The 22,700-nt window shown below is 44.0% G+C and overlaps 1 protein-coding gene across 1 annotated transcript in view; it reads left to right on the top strand.

Moving 5' to 3' along the window:
- LOC109931733 (dedicator of cytokinesis protein 1-like) overlaps window positions 1-22,700 on the top strand; it is a 1,067,415-nt gene that overhangs the window by 842,711 nt on the left and 202,004 nt on the right. Inside the window, exon 29 of the mRNA XM_048601800.1 lies at window positions 15,082-15,230. Within this exon, the coding sequence (XP_048457757.1) occupies window positions 15,082-15,230 (149 nt within the window). The remainder of the gene's footprint in view (window positions 1-15,081; window positions 15,231-22,700) is intronic.

Below are 22,700 nucleotides of genomic sequence, written 5' to 3'. Positions count from 1 at the left end.
ATACAAAGCCAATTTGCACCTAGCAAGGTCACATGAGTAGCAGTGAGCTTACAGCATGTTTTGCAGTTGCAAAATAAATTTTGGTTGAAAAATAAAGAATAGCCAAAGTACGAAGGATGCCTAACCTGAAGAAGTTACCCTCCTCCCTCCGGACAAACCTCAAGACCTTTTCTGATGAAGGGTCTAGGCCCGAAACGTCAGCCTCTCTGCTCCTATGATGCTGCTTGGCCTGCTGTGTTCATCCAGCCCTGCACCTTGTTGTTACGAAGGAGTACTACCCTGCTCTCATAGAGCCATAGAGATCTAGAGCGTGGAAGCAGACCCTTCGGTCTAACTAATCTATGCCGACCAGATATCCTAAATTAACCTAGTCCCATTTGCCAGCAGTTGGCCCATATCCCTCTGAATCTTTCTTATTCATAAACAATACAACAGCTTATAAAAGACAGGGTGGTGAAGGAGGTGTTTGGTATGCGTGCCTTTATTGGTCAGTGCTTTGAATATAGGAGTTGGGATGTCACGTTGTGGCTCTGTAGAACATTGGTTAGGCCACTGCTGGAATACTGTGTTCACTTCTGGTCTCCCTGCTATAGGAAAGATGTTGTGAAACTTGAAAGGGTTCAGAAAAGATTTACAAGGATGTTGCCATGGTTGGAGGGTTTGAGCTATAGGGAGAGGCTGAATAGGCTGGGGCTATTTTCTCTGGAGTGTCGGAGGCTGAGACCATATAAAATCATGAGGGGCATGGATAGGGTGAACGGCAAAGGTCTTTTCCCAGGGTGCGGGAGTCCAAAACTAGATGGCAAAGGTCTAGGGTGAGAGGGGAAAGATTTAAAAGGAACCTAAGGGGCAACTTCTTCATGCGTGTATGGAATGAGCTGCCAGAGGAACTGGTGGAGGCTGGTACAATTACAACATTTAAATAGCATCTAGATGGGTACATGAAAAGGACGGGTTTAGAGGGATATGGGTCAAATGCTGGCAAATGGGACTAGATAAATTTAGAATATCTGGTTGGCATGGATGAGTTGGACCAAAGGGTTTGTTTCCATGCTGTATATCTCTATTACTCTCTGATTCTTTCACTCCAAGAATTTGAGAAAATAAACTCCAACACTGAAAAAAACCTCAAAGAAGGAGCAGCTGTTACAGCCATGATGTTCTCCCATCCTCCATCTTGGATTAACCAGAACCCTTTCTTCAAAATGTGGTCATGGAACCTTTTACATCCCTCTCAGAGGCCCCTGGTTTAATGCGAAAAAGCATTAACTTAAATGCAACAGGAAAAGAAAATGCAATGACATGTTTCCCAGTGTCTAACATGAGTTGATCATGCTATCACTGACTCACTGAGAATTGTGCAAAGTGGATGAAATTTTTGTATTCATTTTCTTGCAAAAATCTTCTGTCAGCCCCTCATTCACAATAAAAGTTCATTTTCAGTCAAGCAATTTAAATATGAAGTGAAACACAATCTTGTTAACTTCAAAAAAAATATTAATTCTCCCATTTCAGACTTGGTGACCTTAAAGATACCAACTGTGGACAGAGACAGAGAGAGGAGAATTACATCTACAAACTGCGCACTCCATCTGGATATTTTAAACAAGCTTTGATCTTTCTTGATCTCTCTTATTACTTTAATTTGCCCTCTCTCTCTCTCTCTCTCTCTCGGATATGCAAGCATGATCACTCAAGTCTCATCATTTGATGTGCAGAGGTTGAAAAGTCCTTCGAAGGTTAATTAAAGTTGAAATTAATATTCAGCATCAGCTGTAGGTTAGACTGCAGATCCAGCATTCAGCTGCACTTGTAAATGAATCACGGACAATTAACCAGGTATCCGTGCAGTAACAAAACTGGGCCTTACAAGGGTTGAATTCATGTTTTTGAGATTTCTTATCAAGGTGAACAATGAATCTTTGGACATTTTCAACACTTACGAAGAATCAATCTAGTCTGTGTTCAACAATATGTCTCCAAAAACCAGCATTAGATGTCACCATTCATTTATCACTCTACCCAACTGAAATTTAACACATTGCTGAATTATTATCAGAGGCACTAAGATGAAATATTTGTGTTCTGCCCCTTTGAATTGGCTAATGGTTCTGACAAAGCAGGACACACAAACCACCTCAAAATCCCAAATCCATTTGTGGTCTTAAAGGTCATTTTTAACAACCTACTTTTAATTTACTGCAAATGAGCAAACTCTCAGAGTAGGCAAGAAATATTGCCCTCTCAGGATTGTAAAAATGTTAATGATCAGATCGCCTATTTTCCGAATCAACCTGCGTAGGGATATTATTACACACCCTTGGAACATGTGGGACTTGAACCCAGGCCACCCTTGTCCAGGGGAACACTACAACTGCACCACAAGAGGGCCCAAAGCCTACTGCACCTGGTATTCCCAGGTGGTACTAACCAGGCCTGAGTCTGCTTAGTTGCTGAGATCAGATGAGATCATGCGTTTTTAGACTAATACGTTCATAGGTTGATAGTCTCACCAGGAACAGGTTTGTCACTGACTGGGACAGGGAATGCATCGCCACCCACACCAAAACCTTCCACTTGACAGCATCAACTTCTATTACATCAGTTCCCATAATTGTGTCTTTATTGGAGGCAACGAGAAACAATAGCTGCATCAGCCACCATAATTCCTCCTAGGTATGAGGATGTAAATAGAGAGAGGAGACTCAGCTCAGCAACCACTCAGCGCACAAGCATAGCCAACCGTCATAGACCCTAACCCAGTGCTTTCCACACAGAAATGTTCTGCATAAGCACAAAACATAGAGAGACAGTGAGCACTTGAAGATTAGTGACAGATATAATGGGATATCAATGTCAGAGCATGGCCAATGAAATTTAACGCAGGAAAGGGTGAAATGACACACTTTCAAAGGATGATTGAGGAGAAGTGTAAATCATTTGGTAGAATTTCAGAAGAGAGTCTAGGACCAGAGAGCATAGTCTCAGGATAGAGGGGTGCCAATTTAAGACCGAGATGAGGAAGAATTTCTTCTCTTGGAGGATTGCAAGTCTTTGCAACTTCTTGCCACAGAGAGCTGGTCCTTACCTATGCTTATATTCTTGATCAGTTGGGGAATCAGGGGTTATGAGGAAAGGGCAGGAAAGTGGATGTGAAGAGTGTTGGATCAACAATGTTCATAATGAATAGTGGAATAGGCTTGCAAATCGTAGAATCTGTACTGTGTGGAAGCAAGCCATTCAACCCATCGAGCCAATACTGATCCTCCAAAGAGCATCCCACCCAGACCCGATCTCTGTAACCATGCATTTCTCTTGACTAACACACCTAGCTTGCACATCCCCAGACACTATAGGTCAATTTAGCATGGCCAATCCACCTAACCTACACATCTTTGGACTGCAGGAGGAAACCAGAGCAAACCCACACAGACACGGAGAGAATGTGCAAGCTCCACACAGACAGTTGCCCGAGGGTGGGATTGAACCCAGGTCCCTGCTACTGTGAGGTAGTAGTGCTAACCACTGAGCCACTGTGCCATCCTCAAATAGCCATCTCCTATTCTGATTTCTTATGGTCTTATGGTCTCAAGAGAGACAGAAGATAGGTTGCATATCTGTTGGCAGATGATGGAATTTGAATTCAATAAATATCTGGAATTAAGAGTCTAATGAATCCATTGTTGATTGTTGGGAAAAAACCATCTGGTTCACTAATGCCCTTTGGAGAGAAACTGCCATCCTTACCTGGTCTGGCCTACATGTAACTCCAGCAATGTGGTTGACTCTTAAAACGTCCCTACTATAGATGGCAATAAATGCTGGCCTAGCCAGCAACGTCCTCATCCAGTAAATGAATTTTAAAAAGAAGTCTTGTCTGGTGAGTAGCGAGGACAGTCAGTGGCCTCTTGTCCCAATTGGAACCCAATTATCACTACAAATATAACGGCGCAGGCATCTTGGCCCTCTGGATCCATGGTGAACTGAGCAAATCGCACAGCTTTCCTGTTAAAAGCATCAGTGAACTTAAAACTGCCCTCATGGGCTGCCGTTTGGGAGATGCGGAGATGGAGTAGTGCTGGAACAAGAGCAAGACCCCAGTGAAACCATCTCCACAGACAACATGCTCAAACCACTGGACCTATGCCTCACCACCCACTTCACTTTCAACGGCCAAACATACAAACAAATCAGTGGGACACCCATAGGATCACTTATCTCCAGACTCAAAGCAGAAGCAGTGATGCAATGACTTGAAAGGACGGCCCTTCCGCTAATCCAACCAAAACTATGGATATGCTACGTGGATGACACCTTTGTCATCAAACAGACCAAACTAGAGGAGACACACAAACTTATAAACAACACCCTCACCAGAATAAAATTCACCAGAGAGGAGGAGAAGAGCAAACAGCTCCCATTCCTGGACATCATGGTAGAACGCAAGACAAATGGGGAACTCTAAACGAAAGTCCACAGAAAAGCCACACACACAGACCAGGTACTGAACTTCAACAGTAACCATCCCAGCACACACAAACGAAGCTGCGTGTGAACACTATTTAAAAGGGCAACAACACACTGCAGCAACACGGAACTACGCCAAGAGGAGGAGGAATACCTCTTCCAGGTTTTCGAGGATAATGGATATCCAAAAAACTGGGTCAGAAGATGCCTACATGAACAACATCAGGAAGATACTACAAGCCCCGACACACTCATCACACTACCCTACATCAGGAACACATCGGAACCAACCACAAGGTTCCTACAACTGCTGGGCATCAGAGTGGCACAGAAGCCCACGTCAACCCTACGACAAGTGCTCACCCGAACTAAAGACCCACTCTCCGCCATGGACAGGACTAGTATCATCTATAAGATCCCCTGCAGAGACTGCGAGAAACACTACATCGGACAAACAGGAAGGAAACTAACAACAGGAGTACATGAACATCAACTGGCTACAAAAAGACACGACCAATACTCACTCATCTCAACCCACATGGATAAGGAGAACTACCAATTTGACTGGGACAACACCAAAATCCTGGGACAAGCTAAGCAGAGACAGGCACGGGAATTCCTAAAAGCCTGGTACTCCACGAAGAAAGCCATCAACAAACACATAGAACTCGATCCCATATACACTCCACTATGAAGGAAAATCGGAAGTGAGGCAATCCAGCTCAACAGACCCCAGAGTTTAAAAACCAGGCAGGAAAACACACTGACGCTTCATCGGAGGCTGCACTGGTGATGTTACCTAGCATGATAACAAAGCATCTGCGGAACAACAAACCAGCTCGGTGAGCCAACCAACCTCAACACCCACAACCCGAGCTACAGATCTAGTCCAAAACCTTAGAATGTGACATTGTCAGTGGCTGAGGGTGGTGCTGTGGACGTTGTATATTTGGACTTTCAGAAAACATTTGAATTGGGTCTACATGGCAAGTTGGTTAGCAAATTAGAAACGTTTGGGATTGATGGGTATTGGCAGTACGGATTGGAAGGTGGCTAAAAGACTGGAAACGGAGGGAAGGCATAGATGGGCATTCCTCAGATTGGAGATGAAAGTGGTGTTCCCCAGGGATCGATGTTGGGATGCTTGCTTTTGGAGATGGATGTTGAGGGCAAAAATCTGTAAATTTGCAGATGATACTAAGTTAGGGAGAGTAGTGAATTGTGAGGATGATGCTGAGTGATTTCAGAGGGACATTGACAAGTTGACCAAAATGACAGCCATGTGGCAGGTGGATTCCAACACAGAGAAATGTGAGGTAATGCATTTTGGCAGAAGAAACACGGAGAGACAATACAGGCTCTTTGAGGGGAGTACAGGAGCAGAGAGATCTCAGGGTTCACATGCATAATTCTCTGAAAGTGGCTAGGCAAGTTGAAACAGTTGTTAGGATTTGGAATGCATTGCCTGGGAGAATGGTAGAATTGGATTCCATAGGAGGTTTCAAAAGGGAGCTGGATATATATTTGAAAGTGATGAAGTTGGAGGGCTACAGCAAGAGGGCTGGAGAATGGGACAAGCTGGATACCTCTTTGGGAGCAGGTGGACTAACCATGGTAAATATGGAGTTATGGAGATAGAGTGGGAGGGTGGGTCTGAGTGGGATGCTCTTCAGAAGATTGCTGCAGACTCAATGAGCCAAATGGCCTCTTTCCACACTATAGGGATTCTATCGTTGTATAGTCAGATTTGTGAACACAAATGTTCCCTGTTTTTTTTCACAAGTTTGCACCAATGAACAGAATTCCAGCAGTTTGAGATGTTAAAGAATATCCACAGAACACCAATGAATGCAAACTGACCTATCTGAAAGGTACAGAGAATCAATAGTAAAGTTATAACCCACCATTGACAAGCTGCATTCTTGCCTCCCAACCAATTATGTTGCTTCATTCACCCTTCTAAAAGCTCCAGGTGGACCCAAAACATTCTGTCCAATGACTTCTTCAACTGTACAGGACCTTAAGGTATTCTGAGGTAATGGAATGACTGTACAAATGCAAATTTTTCTGTTAACAGAGACACATTTAACATCACCCAATACAGAAATTCAGCACTGACAACGTCACATGCAATGGTGTTAAATTAAGTTGTAGAACTTGTTGAAACCTTAAACATTCAGTTTCCTATCTCACTCTATCACTCTCCTGTTTTCTAGCCCACACTAATAACACATAAATCCAGCTTTTAGTCCTAATGTGTGACAGTCCAACTGTATAGAATTAAGGAACTTTGAGGTTGACTATTTGAGCATAGATCATAGAATCCCTACAGTGTGGAAACAGGCCCTACGGCCCAACAAGTCCACACCGACCCTCAGAGAATTCCACCCTGACCCACCCCTCTATAACCCACCTAATCTACACTTCCCTGCACAGTACAGGCAATTTAGTATGGCCAACCCACCTAGCCTGCTCATGTTTGGACTGTGGGAGGAAATCAGAGCACCCGGAGGAAACCCACACAGACATGGGGAGAATGTGCAAATCCACACAGACAGTTACCTAAGGGTGGAACCAAGCGTGGGTTCCTGGCACTGTGAGGCAGCGGTGCTAACCACTGAGCCACCATGCCACCCAGTATCCTAGGCCCTTCCAAGTTGGTCTTACATATTTGTCTTAACCGCACCTTTTTAAACACTTGAAGCATCACATGCTTGTCGCCTTATAAGAACTGCAAGTTAATGCCAATAAATACGATGCTGGCCAATTAGGGGACGATTCAGAACTCACTTCTAGAACTTGTAATTAGATTGAGCTTGTGATGTGATGAAGAATGGCCTTTGCATTCTAACTTATCTTTGAACCATTAACTCAACCTCTGTAAATCCTTGGAACACAAGATGACTACAATGTTGCCATTTAAAAATTTTTCAGGCTTAATCAGGTATTCACCAGCTAGTAGGCCCAAGACAATTTGTCTCAATTACCAGACAGCACAGTGGCTGTTTTCAATTAACTCGAGGTTGTTAAATCCTGTGGCTTTCACTACAGCTATCAATGGATTTAATTTACTGTTATTCAGGAGCAAGTGAAGGTAATTTATGACCAACTCATTTTAAAGTGAACGAGTGATTTTCGAATTGCTTTATCATTAATTGAACACATAGCTGCAATGCTATATGAACTATTAACAAATTATTTTCAAGTTTCTAGAGTGAGGGAAGTGAGTTTTGGTCTCTCAGTGTAAACATACCTTTAGCGTGCCAGTGGATCGTAGATAGATGCTGTTTCCTTGGTTAGGATCAATACAGGCCGCTGGGAGCCAGGCTAGGATTATCTTTTACAAAACGTTCTTCTTAATCGCATGGTCCAGCATTGTGCTTAATACAAACCTATCTCTCTCGAAGGGAACATAGGACTTAGGAGTAGATTGTGGCCTCTTGGGCCTTTTTTCAAGCATTTAACGAGGCAATATTTCATCTGGTTGCAGTTTTACCCCACTTTCTTGTCTGCACTCCCTGTCATATTCCTTAACCCTTATATGAACTCAAGGCTTACGGCTCCAGAATCTGTTGTCATAAAATCCGTTATATTGTTGATGATGCAGCCTGGCTATCCAGATATTTAGCATTAGCTGTTCACACTACACATACAGGGAAATATTGGCTGATTACGCTCCCTCCATCTCTGATACACAGTGTGTACCATCTCCAAGATGCATTGCATTATCTCCCCAAGCTCCTTTGACAGCAGCTTCCAAATCTACAACCTCTTCCCATCTCAAAGTTCAAGGGAAGCAGATATATAGGAGCAGCACCACATGCAAATTCCCCTCCAGAAATTTCACCGTAAGAAAGGACGAAAAGAATGAAGATAAGCAGGTGCAAAAATTAAATACCAATTTGATGGTACTTTCTTTTGTATCAACCATCGTGCTCCCAGGCTATGAAATAGGTGTTAGCAAGGCAACCTGCCTGCAAGCACGTTGAACTAACCATGAAGTCTATTTACGTTCTGAATTGGGGCAAAGTGAATTCTGATGAAATTACACAGGAGCTTGCAGGGGTTGATTGGAGCTTTTTGTTTTCAGGCAAAAGGACCTCTGGCAAGTGAGAGCCCTTTAAAAGTGTGACAGCTAGAGTTCAAGGTCTATATGTTCCTGTGAGAGTGAAGGGCAAGGTTGGCAGGAGTAGGGAACCCTGGATGACAAGAGATATTGAGGCTTTGACCAGAAAAAAGGAGGAGGCATGGCTCAGGAACAGGCAGCTGGGATCAAGGGAATTGCTGGAGGTATATAGGGGATACAGGGATTTACTGAAAAAGGAAGTCAGGAGGGTGAAATGGGGGCACGAGATAGCTTTGCCTGAGAAGATTAGAGCGAATCCAAACAGATTCTTAAAGTATATTAAAGGAAAAAGAATAACTAGAGAGAGAATAGGACCCCTCAAGGACCAAAGTGGACGTGTGTGTGGAACTGCAAGAGATGGGCAAGGTCCTCGATGAAACTTCTCTTCTGTGTTTACTGTGGAGAAAGTCACAAAGACTTGGGAACCTGGGGAAGTTATTGGTGATATCTTAGGGACAGTCCATATCTTAGTACAGGAGTTATTGGAAGTATTAGAATGTACAAAGGTGGATAAATCTCCTGGTCCTGACCAGATATGTCCAAGAACCCTGCAACAGACTAGGGAAGAAATTGCAGGGGTGGTGGCTGATATATTTGCATCATCATTAGCCACGGGTGAGGTCCCAGAAGACTGGAGGGTAGCGAATGTTGTGCCCTTATTCAAGAAGGGCTGCAAAGGAAAACCTGGGAATTATAGACCAGTAAGCTTAACATCTGTGGTAGGTAAGTTACTTGAGAAGGTTCCGAGGGATAAGATATACATGCATTTGGAAAGACAGGGTTTGATCAGGAATAGTCAGCATGGCTTCATGTGTAGGAGATCATGCCTCACAAATTTGTTAGAGTTCTTTGATGAAGTGACCAGGAATGTTGATGAGGGCAGGGCAGTAGACATAGTCTATGTGGATTTCAGCAGGCTTTTGATAAGTTTCCACATGGTCGGCTGCTCTGGAAGGTTAGATCGCATGAAATCCAGGGAGAGCTGGCAAATTGGTACACAATTGGCTTGATGGTAGGAAGCAGAGAATAATAGTCGAAGGATGCTTGTCTGACTGGAGGCCTGTGACCAGTGGTGTGCCTCAGGGCTCAGTACTGGGCCCATTGCTGTTTGTTATCTATATCAATGATTTGGTTGAGAATGTACAAGGCATGATTAGTAAGTTTGTGGATGACACTAAAATAGGCGATATCATGGACAGTGAGGAAGGGTATCAGAAATTGCAGCAGGATTTTGATCAGCTGGGGAAGTGGGCTCAGAAATGGCAAATGGAGTTTAATATAGATAAGTGTGAGGTGTTGCATTTTGGAAAGTTAAATCCAGGTAGGAGTTTCATGGTGAATGTTAGGGCCTTAAGGAGTGTAGTGGAACAGAGGGACCTTGGAGTTCAGGTGCACGGTTCTCTGAAAGTGGAGTGACAGGTAGACAGGGCAGTGAAGAAGGCTTTTGGCACACTGGCCTTCATTAGTCAGGGTACTGAGTACAGAAGTTGGGAAGCTATCATGCAGTTGTACAGGACGTTGGTGAGGCCTTACTTGGAGTATTGTGTTCAGTTTTGGCCGCCTTGCTATAGAAAGGATGTTATTAAACTGGAAAGAGTGCAGAAGAAATTTACATGGATGATGCCAGGACTCAAGGAACTGAGCTATAGGGAGAGGTTGGACAAGCTAGGATTTTTTTTCTTTAGAACAAAGGAGACTGATGGGGGGAGTGTATAAGATCATGAGAGGCATAGATAGGGTGAATGCACTCAGTCTGTTTCCCAGGGTTGGAAAATTGAGGACTAGGGGGCATCAGTTTAAGGTAAGAGGGGAAAGAATACATGGGAACCTGAGGGGCAACTTTTTACACAGAGGTGTGTATGCATATGGAATGAGCTGCCAGCAGAAGTGGTTGAGGCGGGTAGATTAACAACATTTAAAAGGCTATTGGACAAATACATGGATAGGAAAGGTTTAGAAGGATATGTACCGAGTGCAAGGAAATGGGCTTAGTGTGGATGGACATTTTGGTCGGCATGGACCAGTTTGGGCTGAAGGGCCTGGCTCTGGATTATGATTGTAGGCTGACTCGAACTTTTCAGTTGAACTGAGAGTCCCTCAGATCACCAGGGGCCAGGTTGGCAGTCCAAGAGTGGCCTCATGCTGCCAGGCAAGGAGTGGCATAGCACTCAAACCAAGCTCTGACACCGTCCAGTCCCCACCTGGGTATCTTTCTCAGCACTTACCCCTACCCCACTTGCAGTTACCTCCTTCACACTTTACCCTGAATGGGGTTTCCTGATCAGTCTGCTGAGTGGGCTTTCACAGACCACTGATAAAGCTCAATGAGCGACCTGTTGTTAGAGGGGAGGTAAAAGTTCAGACATCAACAAAACCTACCCCATTCCCTGAACTAATCATCCCGAACAAAAAATACCTGAAGTCAATATCGTGCCAGAGACTGGATCGGCAACTGGAGCTGGGCGCAGTGGTAGTATCCCTACTTCTGAGCCAGGAGGCCTGGGTTCAATTGCCACCTGCTTCAGAGATGGGCGATAACATCTGTGACCAGACTGATTAGAAAATATCCACAAAAAGGAGAACTGTGCTGTGCTGTCATTTCTGCAAAGACATCAATTATGCCCATGTCATTTCAAAATGGGTGGTTTGGTAGTGAAGAGGAACCTCCATAGGTGTGTAATAGTATCTCAGAACAAAAGGAAGAGAAATACAGAAGAGTCTCTCTGAACCCCTAAGTCTCATGAGGGTTAAGGATTATGAAAGGGCGTGCAGACAAGAAAGTGGGGTTGAATCTGCAACCAGATAAAATATTGTCTTGATGTTCTATGTCCTATATTCCAATCCAGTGTTCTCCCTAAATGAATCATATCCCTTTCCGTTGACCTGTTGGAAAATACAGTAATTGCCAGGCTTTCAAGCTGCTCCTGGGTGCCAAAGCCCATAATTCATGATGATCTTAGAATAATATAAAACGTAAAAAAGTGTTTGCAAGATTTCTCCAGTTCCAAGATGTCTGTGCCAGTACTGTGTGGCGTTACTGATGAAGCACAACTTCCATTCCTGCACGGATCTATTCCCAAGATAGGCAGTGGGTGTTGAGGAGGAAGGGGTAATATCAAAGAAATGCCCTTCATGGGCACAAAACTGTGGAACTAATCAGTATTGGGCAGGCAAAGCTTAGGCAAGAGTACAGGGATTGTGGCACAATGGTTAGCACTGCTGCCTCACAGCGCCAGGGACCTGGGTTCAATTCCACCCTCGGGTGACTGTCTGTGTGGAGTTTGCATGTTCTCCCTATCTCTGCATGGATTTCCTCCAGGTGGTCTGGTTTCCTCCCACATTCCAAAGATGTGCAGGCTAGGTGGATTGGCCATGCTAAATTGCCCACAGTATTCAGGGATATGTAGATTAGGCAAGTTATAGGGGGATGGGTCTGGATGAGATGTTCTGAGGATTGGTGCAGACTTGTTGGGCCAAAGGGCCTATTTCCTTACTGTAGGGATTCTAGATCGTTTACACTTTGCTACATCTCTTGCTGACTCTTCAATGGGAAACACTGAGGTGCTCCCTGGCCACTATTTCTACTGAGATGTCTTGAGATTTACATTTTAGGTTCAAACACATGTGCCTGGATTTGCAATGAAGGTGCAGAAGTGAAGAGGTGGCTCTATTTCTGGGTGATGAATCAGGAAGGAAGCAGGTTCTTCTGAAGGATACGAGCAGCGAGGGGCTAAATTAAAAAGCAGAACCAAAAAGGTGGTAATCTCTTGGCGGGGTGGGGGTGCATGTTCGGTTGCAAGGAATAAAGTTAGGGAAGCAATGAAAGGTGGGGGGGGTGTTCAGGAGAGGTTATGAAAATTTTTTCTGAAGAAGGGTCCCGACCTGAAACGTCAACTTTCCTGCTCCTCTGATGCTGCCTGGCCTGCTGTGTTCCTCCAGCTCCACACTGTGTTATCTCTGACTCCATCATCGGCAGTTCTTACTAACTGTGAGTGAGTTAAGACCCTGATGGGAGTGGTGAACCGGCCTCCGAACAGTAGTCAGGAAGTGGGGAAGAAAATAAATCAGTCGATAGAAAAGGCATACAAGAAAGACATGACTGCAATAATCACGGGGGACTTCAACACAAACAAAAGAAAGAAAAAATGGAATAACTTAGTTCTATTAAAACTTAACATAAGTTGTTAAGAATGACTGTCTGTGTGGAGTTTGCACATTCTCCCCATGTGTGCGTGGGTTTCCTCCGGGTGCTCCAGTTTCCTCCCACAGTCCAAAGATAACCAAGGTAAGTGGGTTGACCATGCTAAATTGCACCATAGTGTCGAGGGATGTGTAGGTTAGGTGCGTTAGCCATGGGAAATATAGGGTCGGGGGTTGTGTCTGAGTGGGCTGCTCTTCAGAGGGTGTGGACTTGTTGGGCCAAATGCCCTGTTTCCACACTGTAAGGATTCTGTGATCAGCATATCAGGATTCTGATAAATAACTGATTAGCACGTACAGCACAGTGATACCCACCCTAGACTGGTGAACTCAGTTAGCTCATTGGCTGGATAGCTGGTGAGTGATGCCAACGGCATGGGTTCAATTTCTGCTCCGGCTGATGTTACCATGAAGGACTTTCCTTTTCAACCTCTCCCCTCACCTGAGCCACCAGCTGTCTTTCTCTAATGAGAAGCGTAGCTCGATGGTCTGGCAGGATTATGGTGATTTTAACTTACACTGGTGAATTCTTGAGAAGTACACAACTGAGCCCGATAATTATTACAGTACCTCACACAACACTATTCTAAAGGTGTCTTCACATTGGCAAAACAAAATATTGTTTTGGCTTTTTAGGAGATCGTCATTGCACAATGCAAAGAATTACTAGCATCCAATACCGAGCTTAAAAGATGAAATGCTCAGAAAATGAATGGGGAATGCATGTGTTCCATATGAATGATTGAAAAAAGGCCCAAATGGCCACATCCTGCTCCTAAGTCCTATGTTCCCTTGGAGCGAGATGGATCTGTATTACACACTCCCATTGCTGTTTGAAAGACTTGGCCCAATGCTTCAGGTTTCATCGGAACAGCCAGTAACAACACACTTGTGTATGTGAGTAGTAGATTGACGCAATGGAGGATGCTTGCCAGTACATTAAACGCTTGTGGAATGGTTGCTTTCAGGGCCACACTGCAGACTGACACAGCCATGGTGTGTTGCATTGTCAGAGGTTTCCTTCCAATTCAGAATGTCAAACCGAGACACCCTGTTCATTTACAGTTTTGAAAGCGAGCTTTCAAAGTTCTGGTTAACATCGATCCCTTAGTCGCTGCCACTTGGCACATTCACCTCACTTATTTTCAGTGGGAGCTCAGCTGTGGTTCCTGATAAAACATGAGTGAGTGCAACTCTCCAGTAACTCATTAGCTGCTGCGCCATGTAGCGAGATCCTCTGAGTGTAAAATTTGGTGCTTTGAGGTTAAAAGACCCAGCAACCTGGGATGTCAGATCCCGGAATTATATTCTCCCCTTTGTCTCTGAGCAGAATCCGAGCGATTAACTGGTAAATTTGAAGAATCAGAAACAAACTGTTTCTATTTCAGTCCAGAAAGAGAACTCACTACCTTTCACTTATTTGATCAAGTAACATGAACAAGTAGATTTCAAAAGCAATAGACTGTGCAGTCATTCCAACAACCATGTACGACGCTGTATGAATACAAAAGAGCTATTTCTTTTTATTTGATAATAGTTCTTAGATCTTTACGGCAAATCTCTCTCCATGTACTTTAAAGGTCTTCCTTTCAGTCTGGTTTAGTGCTTATTCCAGTCCTTGTCACATCTACGGGTGTCATAATGCATCTTAATTTTCCGAGTTGGCAAGCAAAGTACAGTGGTATGCCAATAATTTGGGATTATGTTTGGCATGGACTGGTTCAGTCTGTTTCCATGCTGTATGACTCTACAACTCTATGAGTAACATTACATACCTATTCCCTTGGATCATTCAGTCCATCCCAATGTTGATACTTCACATGACCCCCTCTGTACTTGCTTCATCTAACCTGATGAGCATGACCCTCTATCCCTTTCTCCATCATGGATTTATGTGGCTTCCCATTAATTTAATGCTGGTCTCTCCAACCACTTCATGTGGTGAGGTTGTTCACAGTCTCATCATTGTCAGTAAGGAAGTTTCTCCTGGATTGGATTAATTTGCATGAATGACTCCTCATTTTGGATTCCTCTAGAATAGAAAAATCTTCAGAAAATTTACCATACTGCAATTACTTTAGAGCTTTCAAGAATCTTTTCGGCTTGGTCTCCTATTTTCTGTGTGTAACAAAAGCCACTTTCGGTCATTATTGATAGTTGCACCCTCTCAGTTCTGACAACGTTCCTTTTAAAACATTATGGTATTAAACTCTATGCTACTGGAAAGTGTCAAATGCAACCACAGGAGGATCATCCCCGACCTCTGACCTTTGACCTTCTCTCTGCAGGCCAGCACAAGATCCGCTTTATTCCAGGAATGGTGGGCCCAATCCTGGAGATGACACTTGTCCCCGAGGTAGAACTCCGCAAGTCTACAATCCCAATTTTCTTCGACATGATGCAGTGCGAGTTCCAGTATAAGGGGAATTTCAGAACGGTAAGTGAGTCCTGATGTGCAATTTCACTGAGTGTTGTGTTGAGAGAAATAACTGGCGATGGAAGAAAACAGAAGGAATTTTGTTTGTGCTCTGGTGACTTCGAATGCAACATCTGAGAAGATGATGGATGCAGATCCATCAGAAATTGGATAAATACTTGAAATTGAAAGATGTGCAGGGTTATAGGATAAACTAGATAACTATTTCAAAGAGCTAAAATAGACACAATGGGCCTAATGGTCTCTTTCTGTGCTGTACGGATCAATGATTACATTGGAAGGGCAATGGCCTGGCACATGCCATTATATTTGCTTCCCCATTTCCTAGTCACTTGCAGTTCTTTCTACTTACTCAGGTTTTACACATCTATAGTAGAAGTGGGGAGTTTTGGTGGCACTGTGGATAGTGTCCCTGTATCTGAGCCAAACACGTTAATGATCAAGCTACAACTCCTTGCAATATACCTGTAGCAGGCAATAAGAGCTGGAGAGTCCCATAGAACATAGAACAGTACTGCACAGTTCAGGCCCTTCGGCCCACGATGTTATGCCAAACTTTTACCCTAATCCTAAGGCCTCCACCCCTACCTTATACTATCATCCATATGCCTGACTAATAGCCGCTTAAAGGCCCCTAATGAGGCCGACTCCACTACCCTCTCTGGTAATGCATTCCACGTCCCGACCACTCTCTGAGTAAAGAACCTACCTCTGACGTCCCCCCTATATCTACCTCCACTCACTTTAAAACTATGCCCCCTAATAATAGCTACCTCCACCCTAGGAAAAAGTCTCTGGCTGTCCGCTCTATCTATACCTCTGATCATTTTGTACTCCTCTATCAAGTCAATGGACAGTCATGCCTGATAACTGTAGAAATGGTGGTACAATGCCAATGGCCACAGGACTGGTAACCCAGGAATTAACTGGAAACCTTGGTTCAAATCCCACCACAGCAGTTAATGTAACTTCCAATCAATTTATAAATCTGGGAATTGACAGGTAGCAATAGTAACTGTGTAAGTATTTATTATCGGTTGCTGGCAAAACCCATCGACTTCACTTATGTGTTTTAGGGAAGGAATCCTGCAGTCCTTACCTGGTCTGATCTACTTGTGACTCCAGGCCCAGGGCGATATGGTAGAAATGGCCTTAGCAAATCACTCAATTCAAGAAAAATTAGGGATGGACAACAAATTTTGCCAGCGACACTGAAAGCCGATAAAAGCACAAAGGAAGGGAAACTTATTCAGTAGCTGCCACCAGTTAGTCATGGATATGGGTAACAATCGTACACCAGAGTTAGAAAGGTATTGGGTCTATGGTTGCATTCCAGACGTTATACCACATAATCAGAGCTGATACCTCAGGCAATACTATCGTAGGTACCCACCATTTAGGTGAGAGCTTGAAACAGTCAAGAGGGCAGACATCAAAAGGAACACCTTACATTATTTCAAAGAGGAGTGATGGGGATCTCTCCAGTGGTGTTCAGTCCAGTATTGATTTCTCAGTTAGAATTAATAAAACAGATGACAAATCTGGTCATTTATCTCATTGCTGTTTGTTGGAGTTTGCAGTGAGCAAATTCACTCCCGGGGCATTACAACAGTGGTGACACATCAGGAAGCACTGAATTTCAGGGAAGACGTTGGGACACCCTAGGGCACTGAAGTTGGCTCTACGAAGCAGAGTTTCTGTGTTTGTTTACAAAGTATTTCCATGATATTGTTTACTTGCTGGTGCATTAATTTGTCTCGGTAAGTGACTGAGCTTATAGCCTGATGGATGTCCCAGGATCCAAACTGAATTTGTGTCATTTTAAGGCAGCCTCATGCAAGGACCATTCAAGTCGGCCTTAGCGTCAGTTGTCATAGAATTGTCATAAATTGGTTATCCAAAAGACAAAAGTGCCAAAAATTGCAAAAGGTATGTTGACAGTGAAAAGAAGAAAGTACTGGAGACAAAACGGAAGTTGGCATCCGATAGAGAGTTTGTGAAAAGTTTATCATCACGGTATTAAACTTTCCTCACATAGATTGATCTATTAGGAAAGAATCCCATCAAACGAGTGAAGGGGAGGCAGTGGTATGGAGGTAATGGAATAATAATCCAGAACCCAAGGAGGCTAAATGTTAGTGGTGGACTGGGTTTGAAGGACTGTTGTTCTGAACTTTTTTTTAATTTCTTTATTTTTCTAATTTTTTTCCCCCTAAGAATTTGTACTGAAGAATCTGTACCAAGGTAGCTTGTATGTAAGATGACACCGTAAGTGGCGAATTGTAAACTTCTGACTGTACTCCTTTGAGTACACGTGACAATGAAGTTAATTCAATTCAATGTCCTGGGGAAAAAAAATCCCACCATGTCAGACTGTGAAATTTGAGGTCAGCAAAATCTGGAATTAAAAATTAGTGCAACGGTGACCATGTAGCAATTGATGTAAAAACATTGACGAACCATCTGGTTCATTAATGTCTGTAAGGTTAAGAAATCAGTCCTAAGTTCTATAATAGTAGACTCGCCAACTTTAAGGGCATTTAAATGGTCATTGGATAAACATATGGATGATAATGGAATAGTTTAGGTTAGATGGGCTTCAGATTGGTTTCACAGGTCGGCGTAACATCGAGGGCCGAAGGGCCTGTACTGCGCTGTAATCTTCTATGTTCTATGTTCTATGTTCTAAATGTGACTCCAGACCGACATGAATGTGGTTGACTCTTAGCTGCCTTCTGAAGTAGCTGACAAGATGCTTTTAGCTCAAGGGCAATTTATATACAGGCAATAAACGCTGACCCAGCCAGTGACGTTCATTCACATCCTATGAATGAATAAATATAAGAGAGCACTAGAGATAGGGCTTTGATGCTGGAAAGTACATATGTGTCCCTTTCTGCTGTGGTTTTGTAATTCTCTGTATCTTTATTATAATTCTCAATGTGACCCAGTTATATATCAGCCCAGGTTGCACTACATGAAGCATTTCCCTACTACACGACAGTCAATAAATCTTGTTCAGGGATTCCAGCAATAATGAACAGAAACTACTCCTTGCAAACACTGGGTCGGCAAAAAAATAATGCGGCAGAACGGAACTGCTCATCAACACGTTTACTCCAAACTAGACTGGAAGAAAAGGCCAAAAATCAATCAACTCAGCTCAATGTAATGTGGTCAAACAGTCTCGACTATGGGGAGGATTGACATGGGGAACTAAATGTCCCTTTGTTCTGTTCCAAATCCTGTCATTCATGCCATTACTTTCTGATTGCTCCTCTCAACATCTTTTCCCAGTGGATATTCTATGAAACTACTCTGTGTTCTGTCCCGATGAGCCACAATATTGGTAGCGAGACAACACACTGACTGCCAGGTGAAGTAAAATGTACCTTTAGAAGAATATTTACATCATAGCCAGGTAGGATAAGACATGTGCTTTGAAATTTAAGACTGAGGTGCACAACTGGATCAGAGTATATTTACACTTTTTAAAGCTGTCTTTCCTCTTCAGAGCTATTTGCCATGCCTTTGAAAAGCCTCATATATTGTCCATCAACATGATTGTTTGTGGACAACATTCAATGCTTCTGAGGTTTCATTGCCTTTGTGTTATGAGGTCAGAACTGGTCTTTGGTCTGGTGGCTGATTCCTTCTACGTCTTGCAGTTTGGTAGATGCAGGCTAATATTTTGCAGTTTGTGAAGTCCATCAGACAGAGCGCTGACTCCTGCTCCTGTGTCTAATCGAAAGTTAGCGCGATGTCCGTTGATGTAAGTGTCGACCCTTCGATATTGATTCTCAGACTCTGTGACTTCTCCCAGAAAAGTGACATTTTGTGTAGGGCTTCCTCTGTCGGTGGTTCACTTGTGCTTTGTGGACACGAGCTTTTATCACTGTTTTAGAACAAACGTAACTTCCGGAGGTGTGGACACGGCTTTCTCCCCATCAGTGGACTTCATTTTGCGGCATTGTGGGGATTGCAAATATACAGGTGTACCTGCATGGTGACAACTGAGCATCTGATGGTATTTCAATCTTCATTAATGACATTTCTCTATAACCTTATATACCCAACAGTGGTAAATTAGGGGACGACTGAAGCAAGAAATTAGAGACGCTCACAGTGAGAGTGCTAAAGTAATTTTAAGTAACTTTAATTTATGTTTAGACTGGGCAAACCTGGGCCTGCTCCAGCTTCACAATGACACCACCGGAAAACTGGAGGAGCAACTCCTCATATTCTGCCTCGGGACCCTACAGCCCAATGGCCTTAACATAGAATTCACCAGTTTTAAAATCTCCCCACCCTTGGCCTCATCCCATGTCCAACCCTCGCTCTCATCCCCGCCTCCTTGACCTGACACAACCTGTCCATCTTCTCTCCCACCTACTGCCCCACCCATTCCACTGACCAATCTCCACCACTGCCCACCTGCACTTACCTATCACCATCCCATCTACCTTACCCATTCCCACCCCTCCTCTCTCTATTTATTTCCCAGCTCCCTTCCTCCTCCCCGTTTCTGAACAAGGGTCCAGACCCGAAACGTCAGCCTTCCTGCTCCTCTGATGCTGCTTGGCCTGCTGTGTTCATCCAGCTCTACACCTTGTTATCTCAGGTTCTCCAGCATCTGCAGTTCCTACTATCCTGTGAAATAAGTCACTTTTTGAAGAGATCCTCTTGTATTAGCTGCTTTCAGCCAAAATAATCCATGTGTAAACCTGCCACAGAATGTTGTGAGCCTTGAAGAGATTGGGTTCCCCAAACATATTTTGGTGTTTTGTAGCTAACGTTTTGTTCTCTGTGGGATTTTCTCTCTGTGTTGCCGTTATTTCTTTATCTTCAATTGGAACAAATGGAAAATATCCCATAGTCCTGTCTGAAAGGGGAGTTCACCAGATAATCCGGTCACCTCACAGCATGAGAAACAGCGCAATTTTTTTTTATCAAAACAAAAACAGAAGTTGCTGGAAAAGCTCAGCAGGTCTGGCAGCATCTGTGGAGAGAAATCAGAGTTAATGTTTCGGGTTGAGTAGCCCTTTTTCACTTTAGAATGATAGATGCTGCCAGACCTGGTGACTTTATTCCTCTAAACCCTTTCTATTCATGTACCCATCCAGATTCCTTTTAAATGTTGTAATTGTACCAGCCTCCACCACTTCCTCTGGCAGCGCATTCCATACACACACCACTCTCTGCGCGAAAAAATTGTCCATTAGGTTCCTTTTAAATCTTTTGCCTCTCACCTTAAACCTCTGCCCCCTAGTTTTGGACTCCCCTACCCTGTGAAAAAGACCTTGGCTATTCACCGTATCCATGCCCCTCATGATTTTATAAACCTTTATAAGATCATCCCTCAGCCTCTGACACTCCAGGGAAATAGCCTCACCTATTCAGCCTCTCCCTATAGCTCAAACCCTCCAGACAGGGCAACATCCTTGTAAATCTTCTTTGCATCCTTTCAAGTTTCGCAACATCTTTTTCTGTAGCAGGGAGACCAGAATTGAATGCAGTATTCCAAAAGTGGTCTAACCAATGTTCTGTTTATCCCCCACCGATTTTGGACTCCTGCCGTGAATAAAGCCCTCTGAGAGCTTTTCTTTGGAAATTCTTGAGGAAATACCCAATATTTTCTCCCCATGGTGTGAAAGTGCAGAGAAAACAGACACAGTGTTAAAATTAAAACAAGCCATTCAGAAGTGATGCCCGGAAAAGATAGTTGTAGTCTGGAACTCTCTTCCCTCGAAAGGTTTTGAGGCTGGGGGCCAATTGCAAATGTCAAACTGAGATTAGTCAATTATTTTAAGGTCAGGGTATTAAGTGGTATGAAACAAAGACAGAAAAATAGAATTAAGATACAGATTAGCCATGATCTAAATGAACGGCAGATCAGGCACAAGGGGCTGAAAAGTCTCCTGCTGTTCTGATGTTTCTATATTTGTTCTTAAAGAACTTGTCGGAAAAGAGAAGGATTGGCATTTCTTACTGGCTGCTTGTGCTTTGATTTGAGTTATTTATTCTCGTGTGCATTTATTACAATACAGTGGAAAATGTTGTGAAGTGTCACCACTCTTCAGTGCCATCTTAAAACACAGAAAATAAACCAAAACACAGAACAAAAAGCCAGAAAAATAAAGCAATAAAGTTCATCTAAAAGTCTTATCTCAACAAAGTTACATGGTCTTTGAAACTGCTCCCACTTCTAGTTCAGCCATGGGCCTGGATCTGGGCTCCTCCACCCTGATGCCTTGAGCCCATGCTGCTAAACCAATGACAATGCTGTAACCGTTCTTTGTCACGTCTCTGCCGCTGGAATAAAGAGTTGCCACTCTCCGGTGCCATCTTGCCTCCACCAACACTGCCATGAGCTCACGCTGGGCCAACCTCGCTGATACAGCCACTGCTGGTGCCGCAGCGTCCTGCACTGGGACCTAACACACCACCGTCAGGCACCCGGGCCTAACCATGGACCTGGAGCCTCGGCTCAACCTGTGAATCTGGACCAGGAGATTAAGCCTGCACTCGCCTATCACCATCCCACCCACTTTTCCCAGCCCCACCCCTCCTCTCTCTATTTATTTCTGAGCTCCCTTCCCCCTCCCCCATTTCTGAAGAAGGGTCCCGACCCGGAACATCAGCTTTCCTGCTCCCCTGATGCTGCCTGGCCTGCTGCGTTCCTCCAGCTCCACACTGTGTTATCTCAGACTCCAGCCTCGGCAGTTCTTGCTATCTCTGATTAAACATGGTACGTGCTCCTCGCTCGCCGGGAGACCTCAGGCCGGAATGGAGCCACATTCGCCATGTCCTGCTTTTGCAGCTGCCGCCTCCCCAGACCCCTCCTCCTTCAACATTTAACCAGCCTTGCCGCTCTCCTGGCTCGCGCCATCTTCGTTCCTCGTCAGCTTTGCAGGGCCTGCTCTTGCCGATGCTGCCAGTGCTTATAATCTCACCACGTTTGAACACAGAACATGGAACAGTACAGCACAGTACAGGCCCTTCAGCAAACGATGTTGTGCTGACCTGTTACCCTGCTCTAAGATCAAACTACCCTGCATACCCTACATTTTACTATCCTCCATATGCCTATCCAAGAGTTGCTTAAATGTCTCTAATGTATCTGACTCTGCTACCACGACAGGCAACGCATTCCACACACCTACTACTCTGTGTGTAAAGAACCTACCTCTGACATCTCCCCTATACCTCCCTCCAATCACCTTAAAATTATGCCCTCTCGTAATAGTCATTTCTGCCCTGGGAAAAAGTCTCTGGGTATCCACTCTATCTATGCCTCTCATCATGTCGTACACCTCATCATAATACCCCTTGATTTATAGGTATTGATAGGATGCTTTTTGCAACATCCCATGGTCTGAATTCCCACTTTGAACAAAGTTTCCAAATATAGCTGAGACAACAAGGTGCAGGGCTGGATGAACACAGCAGGCCAAGCAGCATCATAGGAGC

This window comes from Rhincodon typus, chromosome 1 (genome assembly GCF_021869965.1).
Source record: "Rhincodon typus isolate 14 chromosome 1, sRhiTyp1.1, whole genome shotgun sequence".
Taxonomy (NCBI): Eukaryota; Metazoa; Chordata; class Chondrichthyes; order Orectolobiformes; family Rhincodontidae; genus Rhincodon; species Rhincodon typus.
The sequence above is the reverse complement of the archived record's forward strand: the minus strand, read 5'-3'. Positions and strand labels throughout refer to the sequence as shown.